The sequence below is a fragment of the Ruditapes philippinarum genome, unplaced genomic scaffold, assembly GCF_026571515.1.
Source record: "Ruditapes philippinarum isolate M1 unplaced genomic scaffold, ASM2657151v2 ctg277_1_1_1_1, whole genome shotgun sequence".
Taxonomy (NCBI): domain Eukaryota; kingdom Metazoa; phylum Mollusca; class Bivalvia; order Venerida; family Veneridae; genus Ruditapes; species Ruditapes philippinarum.
In genome coordinates, this window is record NW_026859416.1 from 1 (window position 1) to 25,044 (window position 25,044).

The window sequence follows — 25,044 nt, forward strand, 5'->3', positions numbered from 1 at the left end:
CAATACAATTCTTGTGGTTGTTTCTCGTAATGATGTTTGTTTTTTTTATTTATGAACTAAATGAGGAAATGGCAACATTTCAGGAGATTCAAATGGTTGTGTGTGCTTGCATATCAGGCAGGTTTATCTACAATTTAAACCGGCGTTAGAAAACCTGTTTTACATCTGCCTTACACCCTAGGCCGCGTGCTTTAAATGACGCCATTATGAATTGTTTGCATCCTTAGGATGACGTCATTTTCTCCATTTTTAATGAAATTACTTATTCAAAATCTACTTCAGGAAAAAAGTACTATATGGAAATATTTGTTTTAATAATTTCTTTCCGAAATATGATTAATATCTTATATGTAAAAAAAAGAACAACACACGGAAATATCTAGCTGTCGAGACCGCCGTCAACAGTTACCCTTGAGCTAGATATTCTGGTCTATACCGGTAGTATGTGTATCATCTTTAAAATATCAACGTGATGGTCTTAGTTTTGAAGTCAAATAACGGATTATACGCGCAAATTGCAGGATTGGTTGTTAAACTGAGAGTTTACCGTTAAGATTTGCATTTCATTAATATGCTTATCTTTAACTTGATCATATGTTCTACAGTACTGAAATTGACATCTGAAATCTAAGCTCTGGTTAATGTGTAGCCATATATATTTGCATTTAACATAATTATAAATAGTTTTATGTCACCTTCTGTTTAAAATGTGTTGTATGTAATAGCAATCTAACGTTTTTGATTAACACTCTGTTTTTTACATTTTTGTCTACCTATAATGATAGATTCATATTTCACCATGCTTATGTAAAATACTTAGTCTATAAGATTGATACTGTAAATCAACAAGTGAATAATTTTGCACAATTAATTTAACTAAGTGCAAATTACATTATATATGAACAGGACCTATTAATTGAAATCATAAATTGAAGTGCCTTATGACAAAGTAAAAATCAGAGTTCAATTAATGTGTATTAATAAAACAAATACACTTCCAGTCTTCTTTATGCGATTAAATTTCAATTTGATATTGTTTTATATTTTCTTACTTTTTTATAAAGTTAACGTGATATCGCTTAAAGATATTACAGTTCTTTTATACACAATATCAAAATACAAAAAAGCTTCAGGTAATCAACTATTACTTGACATCATTCAAACTAAACAAATATCAAAAATTATTTTTATCAATCAAATTGTAAATATTGGAAAATAAGATGTAAAGATCTTCATGTCATACGGCGAATTCCTCTCACAAGTTTTTGTCAATTATATTAGACTACATTGTGCCCTTAAAATAAAATGCCACTATAATACACAAAAGAATTATTAAAAATGTTAAATTATATTTTTGACAATGTAAATGTAGTATCATTTATATCAATATATTCTACTTCCACACTACTTCCATAACAAAAAATTGAGGAACAGGTCAATTCTATAAACTGCTTTAAGTTGACACTTTCTTTTTTTTGCTATTTATTCCGAAATGGTGGATTTAAACCTAACGTTTGGTTAGGACCGTATTTCCTGATATTTGCAGTAAACGTTATTATAAAAAGTTTTATGTCCCCTTCTGTTCTCATTTGTTCTATATAAAAGCAGTAAGTATCTTGTTTAATTTTTGTCTACTTATAATAATAGATTCATATTTACAGAAAAATGTATCACCATGCTTATGACGTAAAGTACAATAAGATTAATATTGTAAATCTGCATTATTTTGCACAATTAATCTAACTTAATGCAAATAACATTTCCTATGCACGTGACCAATTAATTGACATAATCAACTGAATCGCCCTATGACAAAGTACAATACAAGGTATAAAAATTGTGTATTAATAAAAAAACATTCACTTTCTGTCTTCTTCATGCGATCAAATTTCCTGTTGATATTGTTTTTATATTTTCTTAGTTTTTTTATAAACGCGATATCGCTTTAAAATACAACACTTCTTTCAAAAACAATATAACTTCAAGTAATCAACCATTACTTTACATCAATCAAACTATAAACATTGAAAAATAATATGTAAAGATATTCATATCATACTGTGAATTCCTCTCAATAATATTAGACTATTGTGATTGTTGTCCCTTAAAATAAAATGCCAATATAATAAAAAAAAAAGAATTATTAAAAATGTTCATTTATAATTTTTTGACAATTTAAATGAAGTATCATTCATATCAATTAATTTTACTTCCATAACAATAACTATTTCTTTTTTTGCTATTCATTCATTTCGAAATGGTGGGTTTAAGTCTAACGTTTCTTAAGGGCCGTATTTCCTGACATGACACTTGTCTTCATAAATTTCAGAACAAACTAATTTGCGACACAAATAAACATAAAGCATTGTGGTATAACTTTGATAACTTGAATTATGGCATCGATAAATTAAATAATTTGATTTACTTTGATATGCCTTTTTATTGGCAAAATGTATAAAAAGAAAAATCCGGATATATTGTTTTTTCATGATTAAATCAATACTTCAACAAACAATATCAAGTGTAAAGTTCATGTTAGTTCTACAATATTCTTTTGTTTTATTTACTTATCTTCCTCGTTATTAGTCATACCCTTCACATCTTAGCTCGAAGAAGAAGCGATATAATGTTTGCAAGTGTATATTATGCTGTTTAAGCTATAAGCAAAGACTACACATAAGTCGCCTTCAATGTAGATATAAAGAAGCCATACATAAAGTTTCTTACTTCACGCTTTTGTAAATAGTGAGTGTATTATTATTTACGGTAATACCAGTATTTATGAATAAATTTATTTATTTATTGGATTACATGAGCGTTTACCCTTAAATGTAAGTTTTTATTTTTATTATATTTTCGATTAACAATTATATTGACTTTTTAGACCCGTAAAATATATTACTGATGCATTATATTTTATTACATATATTCAGAATGACCTTCAATAAGATTTTCAACATATAACATATTAATTCTAAATTTGGTACTGAGTCAATTATTAAAGTCCTTGACATCATTTTATTTTTCATATCTATTTTTTTTTAGTTTTGTTTTGATTACTTATGTCATAAAATGATTTATGTAAGTGTGTTTTCAGTTTTTACATACGCATTTTTATATATTTATATGTTGACATATATTATAAATGTTCTGTTTCCACAGTTCAACTGTTTTAATGTTTGTAAATAGTAATTTTTTTCTCTGTTATGTAAACTTAAAGCATTGATTTGTATAAGAAATAAAAATCAAATTAATACTTAAATTAGGATATAAATGTTTATTGCCAATTTAGGATATAATTATGAGAGTATTAAAATGGCTTGAGTACAAAGTTATCCCTTGGAAGCATAAAATACATCAAAATTATATGGAGCGATACTCCATTCTCAACACTTTAAAGTGTTGAACTCAATGATCATGAATTTATAATTATGTCTTAACAGAAAATAATTTCATGTCTTTATCTAATTTCTCGACAGATAATTTACGGGTCGAATGAAACAAATATTCAAAAGTCACGTATTCAAGGCTGCAAACGACTGTCCTTGTCACGAATCCGTTGAATAAATTAAAAACAACAGGATTAACAGTAGCATTCCCAAGTTTATATGAATTACTGTTTGTTCCAGGAATAAACATATTATCTTAATTGCTGTCATATTTCCTTTTATTTTCAGATGTTATCCTCGACATTAACATTTTTGTTTTTCGTGATAGTATGCTGTGGTAGGTAATTGGTTTATCGTGCATTATTGTAAAATCAAATACCTGTGCATTCTTGCCTTATAATTTAGTATTTCTACAGCTATTGTACAAAAAAAATATCTTGCTTGTTATTTGAAAAGAGAGTTAGATATCTTATTTCCATCTCTTTGACATGATGCATTTGTTAATAACGAATCCCTTTGAAATGAGTTATAATAAAAAAAAGTTTCAGATGTTTTGAATAAATGATGGAACTAAAGTGTCTTGAATTAATTTTCAGTATACAAAATTAGCGTTTAGAATTCTAAAAAAGATATATTAATGTTGTTTCAGAATCAATTCAGCTTCTGTGTCCGATTGGCTGCAAATGTAAGTCATTCGATTACTGCTATGAGTGTGAAACGGGCTATTATATGCTGGAGGAGAAATGCAAGAGCTGTTCCAAAGGTTGTAAGGATTTTTCAATAAACAAAACGTGTAAAACATGTGGCATTGGATTTTATGCTCGACATGATATTACAAATAAAATTGTTTGTCAGCCATGCTCGAAAGGTTGTAAAAAATGTTCATCGGCTGACGAATGTTTAGAATGTGATACTGGTTATTTTTTAAACGGTCATTTATGTTCAAAATGTTCGAGTGGCTGTAAGACTTGCAAATCGCATTTTGTTTGCGATTTGTGTCTCCAAGAATTTCAATTAAATGGTACTAGTTGCCAGTCATGTCGTAAAGGTTACTTTTTGTCTAATTCTAAATGTTCACCTTGTCAAGAAAAATGCGCAGCTTGTTCTTCACCAAATGAATGCTCTGAATGTAAAAATGGTTTTTACGGTAATTTATGCGGTCAAAGATGTTCCCGTGGATGCAAAGACAATGTTTGTGACATGATCATGGGTAACTGCTCATGCAAGGAAACACATATTGGTCATTATTGCAATCATTGTGTTCCCGAAAAGTTTGGACTTGATTGTGAATTTGACTGCCCGGAAGGATGCACGACATGTGATTTAAATGGAAATTGTACTTTATGCTATCCTGGATATCATGGATCGAAAATGTGTAAATGTTCAAATAGGTGTCTTGATAACAAATGTGATAAATGGACAGGTCGATGTGAACGATGTAAGCCGTTCTTCAAATGGCCATGTGAGAACTGCGTAGACGGAAAATACGGTAAAAACTGTGAAAGGGATTGTCCTGACAACTGCTTTTCATGTTTATCAGAAACAAACTGCACGAAATGCAAAAATGGGTTTTACGGCATTAATTGCAACTTTACATGTTCAAATGAAAATTGTATCAACTCTTGCAGCCCTGGGTATTATGGTCAAAACTGCAAAAGGCGATGTTATAATACCTGCAATCTTTGTACATCATTTACAGAATGTCACTCATGTAAAGATGGATTTTGGGGTTATCAGTGTGAAAACAAATGTCCAGAAAATTGTTCGAATAATCGGTGTCAGATTAACCAATCGTGTGTTTCGTATTTACCAGGGTTTTATGGACAGTTCTGCAACCTTACATGCCCGCAAAATTGTATGGATTCATGCACTATTTCTGGTGCTTGCAATAATTGTAAACACGGTTATCATGGGAATCGCTGTAATGAAACATGTTCCGAACGTTGTTTGCAAGATTATTGTTTAATGAATGGAAATTGTGAACAATGCACAAGTGGATTTTATGGTACACAATGTGAACGAACATGTCCCTCGCAGTGTCTGGAATGCACAGACGAATCATTGTGTAATTCCTGCATAAATGGTTACTTTGGTCGAAATTGTAGCCAACAATGTGGTTACTGTAAGGATAATACTTCTTGTAATATCAATACAGGTCATTGTGAACAATGTGCAGATGACATGTATGGAAGCAAATGTGAGTTTCATGAATGCCCTTCGAATTGTTTTAATATGTCATGTAACGCAGATAGTGGCATGTGTTACAACGGCTGCAAAAAAGGTTATTGGGGAAAGTATTGCGATAAGCGTTGTCCACATAATTGCCTCAATAATACGTGTTTTGAAGAGAATGGGACATGCAGTGATGGCTGTGTTGATAAAGACCATGGAAAAAAGTGTGAGTGTACAAGCAATTGTATTTGTTACAGTTTAGGCAATTGTAGCCGGTGTTTCAATGATCATTTCTATGGGCCACTTTGTGACCAGGTCTGTAGTTATTTATGTATAGATCGAACGTGCCACTCTGTGACAGGAACATGTAATAAAGTATGCAAGCAGGGATACTTCGGAAACAAATGTGACAAAATATGTAGCAGGAATTATCGCACTTTGTCATGTGATATAGATACGGGCTTATTCGATGTTGGTAATATACAGAGGCGTTTTCTTTAAACCTTACAACAAAATCTTGTTACATTTATGACAGGGGATGTCCCATGTCTCAATCGATTAACTCATTTTTTTCAGTTCTTATAACATTCGATAAATGTAACTGTTAACTTAATAACACATTTTATAGTCTTTTTTTATCTTTCCTGGCTAGTTTGTTTTATTTTTAAGGAGATACCGAATTACGGAGTCCGTTTGGAAAATTGTAAAAGGTCGTGTAGTTATGTTTGTCATTTGCTATAATTAAGTAATAGAAAGAGGCACGTGCGATTTAAGTTTACTATTGACTGCGACGTTGCAAATAATCTACAAAAAGGAAGAAAGAGCATGTGATCGTATTTTAGGACCTTGTTGGGGTTCGACATAACGATACCTAAATTGACATTATTTATACATTAGGCTTAAATTTAGCTCAAGATTGTTTTTAACAGATATCAACGTTTTTCTAAAAGACTACAGAAATTATTTTGCTTATTCATAGTTTACTATGCGTTTGTTGGAAAAATTTGTATGATAAAGTTTTCAGAATAGAAACATGGCATGGCTATTAAATTAATTTCCATCATTTTTCTAATTTTGTTTAGATGACTCAGATGTGTATGGCATTAAATCAACACCTATTGACGTCGTAATTCTAGCGACATTTGTTGCTGTATTTCTTATATATTCTGTTGCAGTAACGTTTGTTCTGATCAGAAAAAGGTAAAATATATGTTAAGTTAACGGCAACTGATTAAGTAAGATAACGTTGAATTACATCTTGTTTAGCTAGTCAGTTAGTACACTTTGTTATTGGTTGGCACATATTAATGTAATATATTTCTTATGAACGTCTAACTATTTTATCTAACTTCATTCTGTTACAATACATATAATTTTTTTATAAAACATATTGTCCAAGAGTATATACCATTATAAAAAGGTTATCCTTTAATCAGAGTTACATTACTTGATAATTATGTTAAATTGTATAAAACAACAAAAATATTGAAACTGAAGCTACTTAAATTGAAAATTTCATTCAAAAGATTTGATAAATGACTCTGCATTTAATTTCGGATTTGTTTTCATGAATTTTCTATAAAGTGTCCTTTTTGTTTTTTTAGTCGCGGAAGAACGAGTCATTTTCATGCAAATGCCATTACACTACCAAATATCGAATCAAACGCCGAACCTGCAATATATGGGAGTGTGTCTTATTCGGGTAAAAATATTGAAACACGCAGTTTTGTTGAGTTTTGTATCCTTTGATTTCTTTCAACAATTAATTACAGAGACAATTAATGACAGAGACAATTTCCCCTTTTAATTTCATTACACAGATAGTTTCCTTTAGCTAAGGGTTATATCATGACATGCTAGTGTAGATAATATCCACGGTTTTGTCATTCGTTTCAAAAAGCAAGAAACTAAACATACTAATTTTTATATGATATATAATTCTTCTGTAACATTTGCATTTTTTATAGTTCATTCAAGCAAACTGATCCTGTTCTGGAAAATAAAAGAAAATTAAAGAAAGAAAGAATGAAAGAAAAACAAAAATTAATGTAAATTACAAAACTGTAACTATATAACATTATGTTCAACACTGTATTTATATACTCTAATATAATTGTCTGTATCTTACAGATCATTTATATGCTATGCCAGCTGATACTTCAGCTGGAAATGTGTCATTAATACAAATAGAACACATGCAGACAAGGACAAGCCATGATTCTGTAGCAGCTAGAAATATGTATATCCATCCAATCTATGCTGACACCAAAACAAACCCCGAATATGAGGAGATCACGTGACATGACGTGATGCTGTGGGACATTGTACAGCATTTTTGACCGTCGAAGACCGGAGACTGGGGAAGGTCGATTAGTTGGTCACTGTATCCAGACGTCGTTTCAAATGATTCAGATTACAATAATATTTTCTTCTCATTTATTATATGTTTAAACTTAAATTTGTTTACTTGTCAGAGTAAAGTTGTGGAAATTTGGAGAACTCTCAGAAAAAAATGAAAACAACAATTGCATAAAATATATAGACTCGGATTGATTAAAGATAATGGAAATTTGCTTCATCGTGTCTATATTTGTATTTTTCTTGGATTTACATATTAATTAATATGAACACACAAAGTATATTTTGTAAATTGTATATACTATCTACTAAATATATTATGTTGACAAACCCATGTATAAATATAAATTTTCCGAAACCATTTTATTCTTACATTTTTTGTGTCACAAAATTCATGTAAATCTAAGTTATACACCAGTGAATTTTGACAACGTGAAAGTATTCGGGTATAGATAAAGAGAACATATGTGTTACATTTAGTATGTTACATTATACTATTTCTTGCATATCAGACAGGGTCATACTGTTACACGATGATGCCATTTCTTGGATCGTGCAGTGTGATCTGGTTTTTATAGGACTTTTGCCAAAATACCAGACTCCACATTGTGGCTTTTGTATGCGCAATCTTCTCTTGTACATGTTGTATATAAGACATTTCGGCTGGGTTAAGCTTAATTGATATCATTGTTTAGTCATTGTGTACATAACATGTTATTTTACTGTTTTACCGGCCAATTATAATATTTAATAATATGACATAAGCACAAAACAATTGTTGTTGTTGCTTCTTGTAATGTTGTTTGTATTTGTATTATAATCACTCGATCAGGGTTGATGTTAGAATTTATTTTATCATATTGTTTATGTTTTTGCATGAAAGAATTTCTAAACTTTTCTACGTATATGTTTTTGTATGCACCATCTTGTCTTTGTACATATCGGAAAAGATATTGGCTAGGTTAAGCTTAATTTATTACAATGTTTAATCACTACGTGAATAATATGTATTTCACTTTTACTCAGCGAATTATATAATGACAATTGTAATAAATGACATAAGCACAATTTCATTTTTGTGTTTGCTTCTCATAATGATGGTTGTATTTTAATCTCTGAACTCGAAATAGCATCCTTTCATGAGTTTAAATGGATGTGTGTACTCATGCTATTTCTTGCATCTCAGACAAGAGTATCTACTATTTAAACCGGTGCTAGGAAAAACCTGTCTAAATCCTTTCTTACAGGTCACGTGGTATAAATGACGCCATTATGAAGAGAAAGCATACTTAGGATAACGTCATTTTTTATGTTGCAAATGAAATTGCAAATTCATAATGTACTATAGGAAAACAAAGTACTACATAGAAATAATAGTGTTTATAATCCTTATAATATGATAGTGATATCTGAGCTCAAGGTAATGTTAAGCCATATATATTTACAGTTAACATAATTAAAAATAGTTTTATTTCACCTTCTATCTCGAATTTGCTGTATATAATAGCAATCTAAACATTTTGATGATCACCTTGTTTTACATTTTTGTCTTCCTATAATAATAGATTCATATTTCATCATGTAAAAAACGATAAGATTAAAATTGTAAATCAACAAGTGCATACTTTTGCACAATGAATATAACTAAGTGCAAATTTCATTATCTATGAATGTGACAAATTAAATGACATCATCAATTGAAATGTTCTTTGACGAAATACAGAGTTCATTATTTCTGTATTCATAAAACAACATTCACTTCATGTCCTCTTCATGCGATTAAATTTCCCGCTGACATTGTTTTATATTTTTTTATTTTCTATAAACTTGATTTCGGCTGCGTCAAAACTTAAAATATTCATGTCATACTGTGCATTGACTTCTCAAGTTTTTGTCAATAATATTAGACTACATTGTGCTCTTAATACAAAATGCCACTATAATACACAAAATAATCATTAAAAATGTTCAACTATATATTTTGAAAATTTAAATGTAGTATTATTCATATTAATAAATTAAATAACAGGTAAATTTTGATATTTGCTTTACTTGAAACTTGTTTGGCTATTCATTCCGAAACTGTGGGTTTAAGGCTAACGTTTGGTTAGGACCGTATTTCCTCGTATGACATTTGTCTTCGTATGCTTCAAAAACCAAAACTTATTGCGATACCAATAAGATAAAGCATTTAAAAGTGCCTTATACTTTGTCAACTTGAATTATGAATTTTGATTTACTTTAATTTGTATTTTTCTTGACATATTATATAACACGAATAGTCCTGATATTTTGTTTTTTATTCATGATTAAAAAAGTATTTCAACCGTAATTAGTATCAATGGTAAAGTTCATGTTAGTTCTGTAGTCATTTTATTGTTTTATTTACTTATCTTCCTCGTTATTAGTCATACACTTTACATCTAAACTTAAAGAATAAACGATATAATCATAGCAAGTGTATATAATGTTTATTGTATAACCAAAGACTACACAAATGTCGCCTTCAATGTAGATATACAATAAAGAAGCCATACATAAGGTTTCTTACCATCGTTTTTTTAAATAGTAATTGCATTAATTTAGTATTAACCGCAATACCATTTATTGATTGATTTAATGGATTAAATGAACGTTAAAACCTAAAACGTAAGTTTTTATTTTCTACATTTTCGATCAACAATAATGTTGACTGACTAGGCACATATATATATATATATATATATATATATATATATATATATATATATATATATATATATCACTGCTGCATTATATTTTATTTCATGTATTAAGAATGTCCTACAACATGTACAATGACCTACAATAAGATTTTCAACAAATAGCACATTAATTCTAAATACAGTACTGAGTCAATCTTTAAAGTCCTTGATACCCCTTTATTCTCATATCCATTTTATAGTTATTTTTTGATTACTTTATCTCAAAAAAGAATTATTAATGTAAGTGTGTTATCAGTTATTACATACGCTTATAAAATATTGAAAGAGATCATAAAAAATGTTCTGTTTGCCACATTTCAACTGTTTTAATGTTTAAATAGAATTTTACTTTTGTTATGTTAACTTTCAGCATTGATTTGTATAAAAAATGATAATCAAATTAATACATTAAATTAGAATACAAATAGCTTATTTGGCATTTAGGTAAGAATTATGAAATTATTATAATGTCTTGAGTACAAATATCTAGAAAAAAACAACTGATCCTTCTGAAGCATTAAAGACAATAAAAAATACATGGAACGGTACTCAAGTCTCAACACAAAATGTTATCTTATTCCTTCTTTTTTCAGATGTTATCTTCGACATTAACAGTTTTGTTTTTCGTAATTAAAGTGTGCTGTGGTAGGTAATTAGTTTATCGAATGTTATAAAATGTAAAATCAAATACAAGTAAAAAAATCCCTAATAATTTAATATTTCAACAGTTATTGTAAAAATGTTTGAAAATACAACATTTCTGATTTGATAGAAACAGTTTTCTTGCTTGTTATTGTGAAGGAGAGTTAGATCACTTATTTTCATCTTTTTGACATGATGCATTGGTTAATAACGAAAACCGTAATTTTCTGTTGAAACAATATTATGATTAAATGATGGAACTAACATGTCTTGAATTAATTTTAGGTATATAAAATTAGGCAAAACTAGCGTTTACATTTCTTAGAAAAAATGTTAGTTTGTTTTAGATCCCATTCAGCAGCTATGTCCTGATGGCTGCAAGTGTAAATCAAACGAGTACTGTAAAGGGTGTGAAACGGGATATTACATGCAGGAGGGAGAATGCAAGAGCTGTTCCAAAGGTTGTAAGGAGTGTTCATCAAACAAAACGTGTAAAATATGTGACATTGGGTATTATTCATGGCAAGATAACACGAAAAACAGTGTATGTCAGCCATGCATGAAAGGTTGTACAAATTGTTCATCGGCTGACGGATGTTTAGAATGTGATACTGGTTATTTTAAAAACGACCAGGTATGTTCAAAATGTTCGAGTGGCTGTAATACTTGCAAATCGCAGTTGGTTTGCGATGTGTGTCTCAAAAATTTTCAATTAAATGGATCTAATTGCCAGCCATGTTGGAAAGGTTATTTTTTGTCTAATTCTGACTGTGTACAATGCCATGACAAATGTGCAGCTTGTTCTTCACCAAATGAATGCACTGAATGTAAAAAGGGTTTCTTCGGTAAGTTATGTGATCAAAGATGCTCCTCAGGATGCAAGGACGATGTTTGTGACATTATCACAGGTAACTGCTCATGCAAGGACACACATGTTGGACATTTTTGCAGTATGTGCCTTCCAGGAAAGTTTGGACATTATTGTGAATTGAATTGCCCTGAAGGTTGCTTGGCATGTGATGTAAATGGGAGTTGCACTTTTTGCAGGCCTGGATATTTTGGATTTAAGTGTGAATGTCCAAATGGGTGTCTTGATAACAAATGTGATAAATGGACAGGTCAATGTGAACGATGTAAGCCGTCCTTCAAATGGCCATGTAAGCATTGTGTAGAAGGGAAATACGGTCAAAACTGTGAAAGGGATTGCCCTGACAACTGCCTTTCATGTTTGTCAAGAACAAACTGCACAAAATGTAAAGATGGGTTCCACGGCATTTATTGTTACAATACTTGTATAAATGAGAACTGTTCTAACAGTTGCAGTCCTGGGTATTATGGTCAAAATTGCGAAAGGCGATGTTATAATAACTGCAATCTTTGTACATCACTATCAGAATGTCACTCATGTCAAGATGGATTTTGGGGTTCTCAGTGTCAATATAAATGTCCAAAAAATTGTTTGAATAAAAGGTGTCAGACTAACAAATCATGTGTATCGTGTATCCCAGGGTTTTACGGACAGTTCTGCAACCTTACATGCCCGAAAAATTGTTTGGATTCATGCGATAGTTCGGGTTATTGCAATAATTGTAAACACGGTTATCATGGGAAGAGCTGTAACAATAGTTGCTCAAAAGGTTGTTTGCATGATTGCTTTATAAATGGAAAATGTGCACAGTGCACAAGTGGATTTTATGGTCAACGATGTGAGCACACATGTCCTTTACAGTGTCAAAAATGCACAAGCAAAACATTCTGTGATTCTTGCATGAATGGTTACTTTGGTCAAAATTGTAGCAAACAATGCAGTTATTGTAAGAATTATACTTCTTGCAATATCAAAACAGGTCATTGTGAACAATGTGCAGATGGACTGTATGGACGCAAATGCGAATTTCATGAATGCCCTTCGAATTGTTATAACGTGTCATGTTATACAGCGAGTGGCGTGTGTGACTACGGCTGCAGAAAAGGTTATTGGGGAAAGTATTGCAATAATATCTGTGTAAATAACTGCCTCAGTGGCATGTGTTTTGAAGAGAATGGGACATGCAGTCATGGCTGTGTTGATGGATATCATGGATATATGTGTGACTGTCCAAAGAATTGTATTTGTAGTACGTCAGGCAATTGCAGCAAGTGTGTCAATGATACTTTCCATGGACCACTTTGTGACCAGGAGTGTAGTTTTTCATGTATCAATCGAACTTGCGACTCTTTGACGGGAGCATGTAATAAAGTATGCAAGCAGGGATATTTCGGAAACAAATGTGACAGAATATGTAGCAGCAATTGCCACGCTTTGTCATGTGATAGAGATACGGGCTTATGTGATTTCGGTAAGATATAGAGGCGTTTTGTTTAACACTCTCAACAAACTCTTGTTGCATTTATGATCGAAGATGCCACATGTCTCAATCAATTAACTCTTTGTTTTTTATTTGTTATAAACCTAAGTAAACGTAACCGTTAAGGTAATTACTCATTTTATAGTCTTCTTTTCCTTTCCTGACCATTTGTTTTTATTTTTTAAGAAGATACAGGAATTAGGGAATCCGTTTTGAGAATTGCAAAACTAGTGTAGTAATGTTTGTCATTTGTTATAATTAAGTAATAGAAACAGGCAAGGTTTTCTTAAAGACTACACAAATGCCTTTGCTTATTCATAGTTTACTACACTTAGTTATAACGCATTTGAAAACACTTGTATCAAGATATAGTTTTCAAAATAGTAACATGGCTACTGAATTGATTTTCAATTGAGTTCTTTACCTTTATGAAATAGCCTGAAATATTTTGACTTGAATGGTTATTATCACTTTGTATTTAATTAGTAACATAGAATATAATCATATTAAGTGTTTTTTTTCTCTAAAAGCAAACATACCTTCATTTTTCTAATTTTGTTTAGATGACTCAGATGTGTATGGCATTAAATCAACACCTATTGACGTCGTAATTCTTGCGACATCTGTTGCTGTATTGCTTATATATTCTGCTGTAGTAACGTTTGTTCTGATTAGAAAAAGGTAAGATATAATTATGTTAAGTAAATGGCAACTGATTCAGTAAGATAACGTTAAATTGCATCATGTTTAGCTAGTTAGCTATTACACCTAGTTATTGGTTGTCACATTAATGTAAGATATTTCTAATGAACATCTCACTCTTTTATCTAACTTCAATCCATTAAAAATATATTGTTTTTATAAAACATATTGTTCCAAGAGTATATACCATGATAAAAAGGTTATCCTTTTATCAGAGTTACATTACTTGATAATTAAGTTAAATTGTATAAAACAACAAAATATATTGAAACTGAAGGTAAATAAATTGAAAAGAAAATATCATTCAAAAGATTTGATAAATGACTCTGCATTTAATATCGGATTTGTTTTCATGAATTTTCTATAAAGTGTCCTTTTTGTTTTTAGTCGCGGAAGAACGTGCCATATTCATGCAAATGCGATTTCACTACCAAATATCGAATCAAACGTCGAACCTGCAATATATGGGAGTGTGTCTTATTCGGGTAAAAATATTGAAACACGCAGCTTTGTTGAGTTTTGTATCCTAAGATTTATTTTACCATTTAATTACAGAGTCAATTTTCCCCTTTAATTTCATTACACAAGTAGTTGCCTTTAGCTAAGGGTTATATCATGGCATGCTAGTGAAGATAATGTCCACCGTTTTATTATTCGTTTAAAAAAGCAAAACAATAAACATACCGATGTTTCATTATATATAATTCTTTAAAATTTGAATTCTTAAATTCATTTAAGCAAAATAATCCTGCTCTAAATCGTAAAAAAAAAGAAAAATAAAAGAATGTTAAAAAAAACAGAAACTAAAATATTATAAAGTTCAGTTATTTCTTAATATCATTTTCAATTTTAGAAAAGAATCATCACCATATTTACACACTGTTATATGATTTTTGTATCTTACAGATCATCTGTATGCAACTCCAGCTGACACTTCCGCTGGAAATCAGTCGTTAATACAAATAGAACACATGCAGTCAAGGACCAGCCATGATTCTATAGCGACGAGAAATATGTATATACATCCAATATATGCTGACACCAAATATAACCCCGAATATGAGGAGATAACATGAGAAATTGTATAACCTTTTTGACTTTTTGAAAAATGTTTGACAATTTAAGACAAGTTCAAAATATTTCGGCGGGAGAAAGTTTTAATAACTTTAAGATATTTCTTTTAAATATTTTCAAAATTGTTTGAAAAAAGGTTTGTATCGAGAATTCGTTGACAATAATCGGTCAATTGAAGAAGATCTTTGGTCTTGAAACCGGTGACAGTCAAAGGAAGAAGACCGGAGAGGGTCGATTGTTTCATGTCATATATATGTTTTGACCTAAATTTGTTTACCAGTCAAAGTAAAGTTATGGAAATTGGGAGATCTTTCAGAAGAAATGAAAACAACAATTTCATAAACGATTCACACTCGGTTTGATTGAGGATAATAGAAAAATGCTTCATCAAGTTTATATTGGTGTTGTTCGTGGATTTATGTAGTACATTTAAACACACAAAGTATGTATTGTACATTATAAATACTATTTACTATTTTACAAAATTAATGTGACACTGACATTATACACCAATGAATTTTGATAACGTGAGAGTAGTCGGGGATAGATGAAGAGAACATATGTATTACATTTCGTAGGTTACAATATGCTATTTATTGCATATCAGACAGATTATTCTGTTTCTAGATGATGCTATTTCTTGGATGGTGCAGTGTCATCTGGTGTTAATCGGACTGTTGACAAAATACCAGACTACACTTTGTGGCTTTTGTATGCACCACCTTCTCTTGTACATACTGCATATAATATATATTGTCTTGATTAAGCTTAATTAATAAATTATATTGTTAAGTCATTGTGTACATAACATTTTATCTATTGTTTTACCCGGCCAATAAATTTATAACTATTGTGTTCAATCTTCATTTATACATGTAAATTAATGACATAAGCACAAATCAATTGGTGTTGTTGCTTCCCGTAATGATATTTTTAATTTAAATTTATAGACTAGAGCATACGCTTCGAAATGAAATCCTTTCAGGAGGTTGTGTTTATAAATTAACTTTTAAATGCTAAGTTTAAAATAATTTATATAAAACTACTGTATTTGTAGCTCTATCAAGGGAGATAATGATGACTTCAAAATCTAGAATGTTATTTGAGTTACCCCCCTTTGTGTCATAGTTCCAAATATCAAGAAAATTATCGTGTTACACATACTGAATAACACACCAACCATTGGCTACTCATTTTTTTCTCGTGTCTTTTTCAACTGATCATAGTTGATATTAGAATTTATTTTATTTATCATGTAGTTTATGTTTTTGCATGCAACACTTTTCTTTTTGCTTTTGTATGCGCATACTGTATAAAAGGTATATTGGCTGGGTGAAGCTTAATTGATTACATTGTTCAATCATTGTGTAAATTACATGTTAGTTCACTGTTTTATCCACCAAATTATATATAATGATAATTTTGTGGAATCGTCATTTATACATGTAGATGTAATAAATGACATAAGCATAATAATTGTGGTTGCTTCTCGTTGTGACGTTTGTATTTTTAATATATGAACTAAATGAGGAGCTTCGAAATGGCATCCTTTCAGAAGTTTCAATGGTTGTGTGTATAAATGCTTTTTTCTTGAATATCAGGATTATCTACTATTCGAACCGATGCTAGAAAAACCTGTTGTACACGGGTTTCTCCTCAGGTCTCGTGCTTAAAATGACGCCATTATGAATTGATTACATCCTTAAGATGACGTCATTTTGCCGTTTCATAATAAAATACAAATACATAATCTACTATAGTAAAAAAGTGCTATATGCAGATATTAGTTATTATAATTTCCTTCCGAAATATGAATAATATTTTATATGTAAGAAAAAGAACAAAACATCGGCGGTCGTCACAGACGGAAATATATCTAGCTGTCGTTACCTCCGTCAACAGTAACACTCGAGCTAGACATTCCGGCTTGTACCGGTAGTCCGTGTATCATCTTTATAATATCAACGTGATGGTCTTGGTGTTGAAGTCAAATAGCGGAATATACGCGCAAAGTGCAGTGCGGGTTGTTAAACTGAAAGTTTACCGTTAAGATTTGCACTTCATTAATATGATATGCTTATCTTTAACTTGATGATCTATTCTACAGTACTGAAATTGACATCTGAAATCTTAGCTCTGGTATATTTGCATTTAACATAATTATGAATAGTTTCATGTCACCTTCTGCTTCACATGTGTTCTTTATAATAGCAATCTAAACTTTTTTATTAGCATCTTTGTTATATTTTTGTCTACCTGTAATAATAGATTCATATTTACAGAATAATGTATCACCATGCATATGTAAATATACGATAAGATAAAATATTGTAAATCAACAAGTGCACAATGAATCTTACTTTGTGCAAATTACGTTATCTATGAACGTGACCAATAAATTGACAACATCAATTGTAATATCCTATGACAAAGTACAATAAAGTGTTTATAAATTGTGTATAATAAAACAACATTCACTTCCTGTCTTCTTCATGCAAATAAATTTCCCGTTCGTATTGTTTTATTTTTAAATTTATTAAAAACATGATATCCGGAAAATCAAAACTTAAGTTATGTCCCGGACAAAGTTCAAATTGTAAAAATGAACACAAACTTAACAATCAGGGCAAGACAGAGTTAAGATTATTGCACTTTGAACTAATGAGCTGTATCTTCCTACAACGTTTCTAAATGATATCTTTGTTGTGGTTTCAGAGTTATTTACGGGGCAATGTTAATAGTAAAACACTAAAAGAAGGCAATAAATCGAAAATAGGACAAGGCAGAGTTACTGGTCTTTTGCACTACACTTTCCCCAATTGAGATCTATCAAACTACTTAGTTTTTGTTGACACCTCTTGTAGTTTTAGAGCTATGTTCATGGCAAAATTTAAAATGTTAAAAATTAAAAAGAGCAATAACTCCAGAAAAGGAAAATAAGTTATTGTTCTTTTGCACTTCACTGTTACTCAATGAGATCTATCTCCCTGCAAAGTTTCTTGTTTATAACTCTTGTAGTTTCAGAGGTATGTCTTGGACAAAATTCAAAATGTTTGTATCAACAAAGGCCAAACGGAAATAATTAAAAAAAATAAGGGAGGCAATGTTACAGTTATGTTGCTTTGCATTTCTACTAAATGAGATCTATCAACCTACAACATTTCTTGTTTTTTATCTTTTGTAGTTTCAGAGTTATGTCGCTGACAAAGTTCTAATTGTAGAATTGAACAAAGGACAATTACTCCTGAATAAGTCAAGGCAGAGTTACAGTTTTTTTCCACTGCACTTCTACTTATGAGATCTATCGTCCTACAACATTTCTTGTTGATACGTTTCGTAATGTTCACGTTCTGACAAAAAATGGGACGCCGGACATCCGGACTGACGGACAAAGCGGCGACTATATGTTATCCCATCGGGGAGCATAAAAACAGGAAAATGATATGTAAGGATACTCATTTCATACTTTGAATTCCTCTCACTAGTATTCGTCAATAATATCAGACTATATATGCTTTTAAAACAACATTACACTGTAAAAAGTCCGGATATTTTGTGTTTTATTCATGATTAATTTTTTACTTCAACCGTCATTTTTATGAATGGTAAAGTTCATGTTAGTTCTACAATAATCTTATTGTTTCATTCTCTTTTCTTCCTCATACTTGGTCATACATTTGAAATGGAAAGTCAGAGAATCGTTAGAAATTGTACTAATGTATATAATGCTGTTAAACCTACAATGTAGATATACAATGAAGGCGCCAAACGTATGGTTTCTTGCTTCGCGCGTTTGTAAATGGTGACAGTATTTTATTTACTGTAATATTATTTATTCATTTATTGGATCACATGAACATTAAACCCAAAACGTAAGTTTTTATTTCCTATGTTTTCGATTAACAATGATATTGACTCACTGGGCTGGTAAAAAAATTGCCGAATTGTATTTAGAATGCCCTACCATTAGATCTTTAACAAATAATACACTATTTTTAAGTATGGTATTGAGTCAGTCTTTAAAGTTCTCGATATCCATTTATTCGTATATCTATTATATAGGTTGATATTGATTTTCTAAAATAAAAAAAGATGTAAAGAATTATCAGTCATTACATACGCATATATGTATGTATGCACAAAAACATGTCTATCTAATGAACGGAAATGTAAAAAAATTACCGGGTGACTTAATGTTAAACATTTTCAAAAGGAAAATTTTTCAACACCAATGAAAACAAAACGTAAAATTGCAGAATCGTTTAAATTGAATCTATTCGAAATGAAAGTGTTACATCCCACTCCTCTAGAACCGGCTTAGCATTAACAGTAATTATAAAACTGAAAATTGAAAGAAAGATAAGACGACGTTTGATTTGAATATGTGTTTTATCATATATTTCCAACGAAAATAAACCATATATTACAATACAATATAAATCAAAATGAATTTGATATGGACTTTTTTGGATATTTTATATAAAAGGATGTTATAATAAATGGAAACATGAAGTATGATTGTATAAAAGAAACTCTAAATGTTAATTGGCCATTGTTTAAAGTATTATTATTATAGTAAAATATGATACCAAAGAGTATATAAAAGTTAATAATTATGTTGAAAGAAATTATAAATGTTCTGTTGGAAATAGTTTTTTCCTTTGTTATGTAAATTTAAGCTTTGATTTGTATAAGAATTCAGTATCAAATAAATATTTTAAATAAGGATAGAAATGCTTATTGGACATTTAAGATAGTATTATGAGATTGTAATAAAGTCCTGAATCAAAAGCTTAAATAACCGAACACCAGCCGAGTCCGAGATAGGTGATAGTCAACTAGCATTAATATTGTATAAAACAATGTACAGTTACTTAGAAAACGAAGAAAACTGAGGACATTTTGGATTTTAAATGGATATTTTCGAGTCGAAAATTATAACGAACCTAGATGGAGTGAAATATACATTTTGGAGTTTTGTACTAAACAAAAACAACAACAACAAAAAAAAAACAACAGCAACAAAAAAACAATCAAAAAACGATTGGTCAAATTTGATCCTATAATGGTTTTTCATTGGAGCATTACATGCAACCGATAAAACTTTTGAAAATCATGAAACTGATTAATATTGATTATTCATTCAAAAAGTATGTCATTTGTATCTCAACACTTAAATGATATAACAATCAAGGAAATCATATCATTGTGTTTATTATTATTCCTAATATTATTTACTCGTTATGTATAAAAAACGAGAGTAACAAACAAAATAGGCTCCTCAATCATATATGGTATAAAAATTTAATTGAATTTTTCGGTTTCGGTCTCAACAAATCAATTATATATTATGACTATATCTGATATTTTGACATATAATTTACGTGTCAAATACTTAAGAATTCCAAAAAGTGCATTTATTGTTGGACACTATGCTTCGTTGTTAAATATTATGTTAAATCCCAATAAATCTAAATTGCCTTCGAATAAATAAAAATTGAAAAGATAGGAGGAAATAAACTGAATCGTTTCTCTAACACAGTATCCTTTAAGAATGCTGATGTGTCATTTAGAAGCTTTTGCGGGACGTGATATGTTAATGAAAATCTAGAATAAGAGTGATATCTCGGATGCAGTCTCGATTTGATTGAGTAATAACAGGAGGGGGAATGAAAAAGTGCAACATCCCTCACGTACCATAGCACCGGCTTGAGCAGTACTGTATCTTCGTTCAACACACAAAAGTGTTGGAATTAATGAATCCAAAAGACAAAAAAATATAGCAAGACTAAAGACAAGTACGGGCAACTGTTTACAGCTTCGCACCTGCTATTGTGGAGTATAATAAGTGACTTCTTTGTCCAGAATAAGCTTTATAAATCAAAACAACAGTAAAATCATTGACATTCTCGAGTGTATATGGTTTTTTTTCAGGAATTTAAACACAAGAAAAAATGTATGTATGAAAATGGCTACTTTTGTCCAAAATATGTTGAACAAACCAAAACAAAAACAACAACCACAACAACAACAACAACAACAAGAAAGTCAGTGACATTCCCGTGTTTATATGAAATACTGTTTGTCTTAAGAAATAACGCATTATCTTCGTTGTTATCGTATTTCTTTTTATTTTCAGATGTTATCCTCAACATTAACATTCTTGTTTTTCGTTATAGTGTGCTGTGGTAGGTAACTTATTTATCGTGCTTATAAAAGTTTAAGTATATTCAAATACAAGTAAATATTTCCCTAATAATCAAGTATTTCAAAAGTTATTGTTAAAATGTTTGAATAATACAACTTTTGTGATTTGACAGAAATAGTGCTTGTTATTTTGCTTGTTATTTTAAAGGAGTGTAGACTGTCTTATTCCAATCCCTTTGACGTGAAGCATTGGTTATTGACAAAGATCGTAAATTTCTGTTTAAGAATTTTATAATTAAATGATGGAACTGACGTGTCTTGAATTAATTTAAAATATACAAAATTAGTGTTAACAATTCTAAGAAAAAATATTATTTCATTTTAGAATCAATTGAACCACTTTGCCCGAATGGCTGCAAATGTAAGTCAACCGGTTACTGTTATGAGTGTGAAACAGGATATTACAAGCTGGATAAGGAATGCAAGAGCTGTTCCAAAGGCTGTAAGGATTGTTCATCAAACAAAACATGTAAGACATGTGACATTGGGTTTTATGCCCGCTATGATAATACAAACAAGATTGTTTGTCAGTCATGCACGAAAGGTTGTAAAAAATGTTCACCAGCTGATGTATGTTTAGAATGTGATATTGGTTATTTCAGAAACGATGATCATATATAAATGTATGTTCGAAATGTTCGACTGGATGTAAGACTTGTGAATCGCATATGGTTTGCCTTTCGTGCCTACGGGAATTTCAATTAAATGATACTTATTGTCAGCCATGTCAAAAAGGTTATTTTGTGTCTAATTCTGGATGTATACCTTGTCCAGACAAATGCGCATCGTGTTCTTCCCCAAATGAATGCATTGAATGTAAATATGGTTTTTACGGTAATTTGTGCGATCACAAATGTTCCTCGGGATGCAAGGACGATGTTTGTGACATGATCACTGGTAACTGTTCATGCAAGGAAACACATGTTGGGCATTATTGCAAAATGTGCGTTCCAAGAAAGTTTGGACATGACTGCGAATTTGATTGCCCTAAAGAATGCTTGACCTGTGATATAAATGGCAATTGCACTGTCTGCAATACTGGATATTTTGGAGTGAAGTGTAAATGTTCAAATAGGTGTCTTGACAACAAATGTGATAGATTGACAGGTCTATGTTACCGTTGTAAGCCGTTCTTCAAATGGCCATGTGCGCATTGTGTGGACGGAAAATACGGTGTAAACTGTGAAAGAGATTGCCCTAGCAATTGTCTTTCATGTTTATCAGACACAAATTGCACGAAATGCAGAGACGGGTTTTACGGACAGTTCTGCAACCTTACATGCCCACAAAATTGTTTAGATTCATGTAATAGTTCAGGTTATTGCAATAATTGTAAACACGGATATCATGGGAAGCTCTGTAACAAAAAATGTTCAAAACGTTGTTTGCAAGATAATTGCTTTATGAATGGAAATTGTGCACAATGCACTGCTGGAGTTTATGGTAAACGATGTGAACACACATGTCCCTTGCAGTGTCAGAAATGCACAAGTAAAGCATTTTGTGTTTCTTGCACGAATGGTTACTTTAGTCATAATTGTAGCAAACAATGCAGTTACTGTAAGAATAATACTTCTTGTAATATCAAAACGGGTCAATGTGAACACTGTTCAGATGGAATGTATGGAAGCAAGTGCGAGTTTCATAAATGTCCTTCGAATTGTTTCAATGTGTCATGTAACGCAGATAGTGGCATGTGTTACAACGGCTGCAAAAAAGATTATTGGGGAAAGTATTGCAATAAGCGTTGTCCACATAATTGCCTCAATAACACGTGTTCTGAAGAGAATGGGACATGCAGTCATGGCTGTGTTAATGAATACCACGGAAACACGTGTGAGTGTCCAAGGGATTGTATTTGTAACAGTTCAGGCAATTGTAGCCGGTGTGTCAATGATAATTTCTATGCGCCACTTTGTGACCAGGTTTGTAGTTATTTATGTTTAAATCGAACGTGCGACTTTTTCACGGGAAACTGTAATAAAGGATGCAAGCTGGGATACTTTGGAAACAAATGCAACAGAACAGGTAGAAGCAATTGTCATTATTTAATTTTAATATGCGGTAGAAAAAAAACGTGTATACAGTAAGAAAGTTCATGAATCAAATCCTTAACATACGAGTAGTACATGTAAAAAATATAAATATAATATAATATTATAATAGTAATATAAATATAAAGTTGTAAGAAGTATTCTTGCTTATTTAAGATGAACAAATAATGATTTGTAAAAATAATTATCAAAATAATTGTACCTTCATCTTTAAACAAAGATTACGATTCCTTTAATGATATTCAATCTTTATATATAAGATATTCTATTTCTTGTTTTCTTTTACAGTAAACCCAAACGGAATTTCAAGCAGCTTATTACAACCTATTCATATTGTTTTGCTGATTGTTTCTCTTGTCATTTTGATCCTTGTCGCGGTCATTATGGGAATATTTCTAATAACAAGGTTTGAGTTAGTTATATCAAAACATAACTAAAACCCGTATAATCATGAATAGTTTGTTAATCAAAACAACTGTTATTAAAGGTAACTATTACAATCTCCGGAACCATTGTTTGATTATGTTGCCTTATGATTATTAGTACGGTGATAGTGATTTAGTATTTTGTATGGAAATAAAAATACTGCTTTTGTCACATTTAACTATTTTCATGACAAATAATTTCATATTCTTCGCTAATTTATATCGAACATGCTGTTTTATTATTTTTTCAACGTTATAAAACCCACGTTTTTTTTTTTTTGTTCTAGGGATGGAAAAATACACATTTTTAGGCATATTGTGCATTTGACGTATATATAATGAAATATTTTCAAACTGTTTGTTTGAATTATTAAAACATCACAGTATGTTGAGTTAAAAGTGTTAGTTTACTTATATTTGTATTCGTTTTTCTCTACCTTTCTACAAACCTGTTTCAACAACATAAACAATGTTATTCTGTTATAACAATTACACAAAATTAATTGAAAAAAAGGAGATGACTAGCTAATAAAAGTTGAACTTGCATGTTTGTTGCATTTTCAGTTATATAACAAAACAGAAAGAACTCGTGACGGGGAGTTTTAGCGGTTCCTTAACTTACAGACAAGTTCGACGATCACAAGAAATACTACCTTCTGAACGTAATAGTAGAATCTTTTAATTATGTATTTTTTAACATTTAATAGTCTGCACAACTTTTTCATTTAACTAGTCAGAAATAAGGAAACTAAATTTTGGTGTAACAATTGTAATTTAATATATTATTTAATATCCTGAGATGAATAAGACATTGTTCTACATGGCGCTTAATCATAACACGAGGAAGCAATATATTATATTCGTCATTTATCATAATAGCCTCACTGATTGATCTTTTCTGATATATTATTCTAGTTGAGTAATATTTCGTATACGTATACAGATTATGA

The 25,044-nt window shown here is 30.6% G+C and overlaps 2 protein-coding genes across 2 annotated transcripts; both read left to right on the top strand.

The window, feature by feature from the left end:
* Positions 1–4,595: 4,595 nt before the first annotated feature.
* On the top strand, positions 4,596–5,823 carry LOC132756407 (multiple epidermal growth factor-like domains protein 11). Its single transcript, XM_060747477.1, has 2 exons — positions 4,596–5,586; positions 5,819–5,823. Exons 1-2 carry the CDS (start codon positions 4,596–4,598, stop codon positions 5,821–5,823), a joined length of 996 nt encoding a protein of 331 aa, XP_060603460.1.
* A 16,141-nt stretch (positions 5,824–21,964) lies between these two features.
* LOC132756408 (multiple epidermal growth factor-like domains protein 10) lies at positions 21,965–24,827 on the top strand. Its single transcript, XM_060747478.1, has 4 exons — positions 21,965–22,057; positions 22,338–23,643; positions 23,958–24,075; positions 24,659–24,827. Exons 1-4 carry the CDS (start codon positions 21,965–21,967, stop codon positions 24,774–24,776), a joined length of 1,635 nt encoding a protein of 544 aa, XP_060603461.1. The 3' UTR covers positions 24,777–24,827.
* The last annotated feature ends 217 nt before the right edge of the window (positions 24,828–25,044 follow it).

Bases quoted from the DNA above. Each gene is read 5' to 3' on its own strand.
- LOC132756407 (XM_060747477.1), top strand. From the start codon at position 4,596: ATGGGTAACTGCTCATGCAAGGAAACACATATTGGTCATTATTGCAAT.
- LOC132756408 (XM_060747478.1), top strand. From the start codon at position 21,965: ATGGCTGCAAATGTAAGTCAACCGGTTACTGTTATGAGTGTGAAACAG. The intron at 23,644-23,957 runs GTAGAAGCAATT...TTTCTTTTACAG, and splicing joins AAACAAATGCAACAGAACAG to TAAACCCAAACGGAATTTCA. The intron at 24,076-24,658 runs GTTTGAGTTAGT...TTGCATTTTCAG, and splicing joins GGAATATTTCTAATAACAAG to TTATATAACAAAACAGAAAG.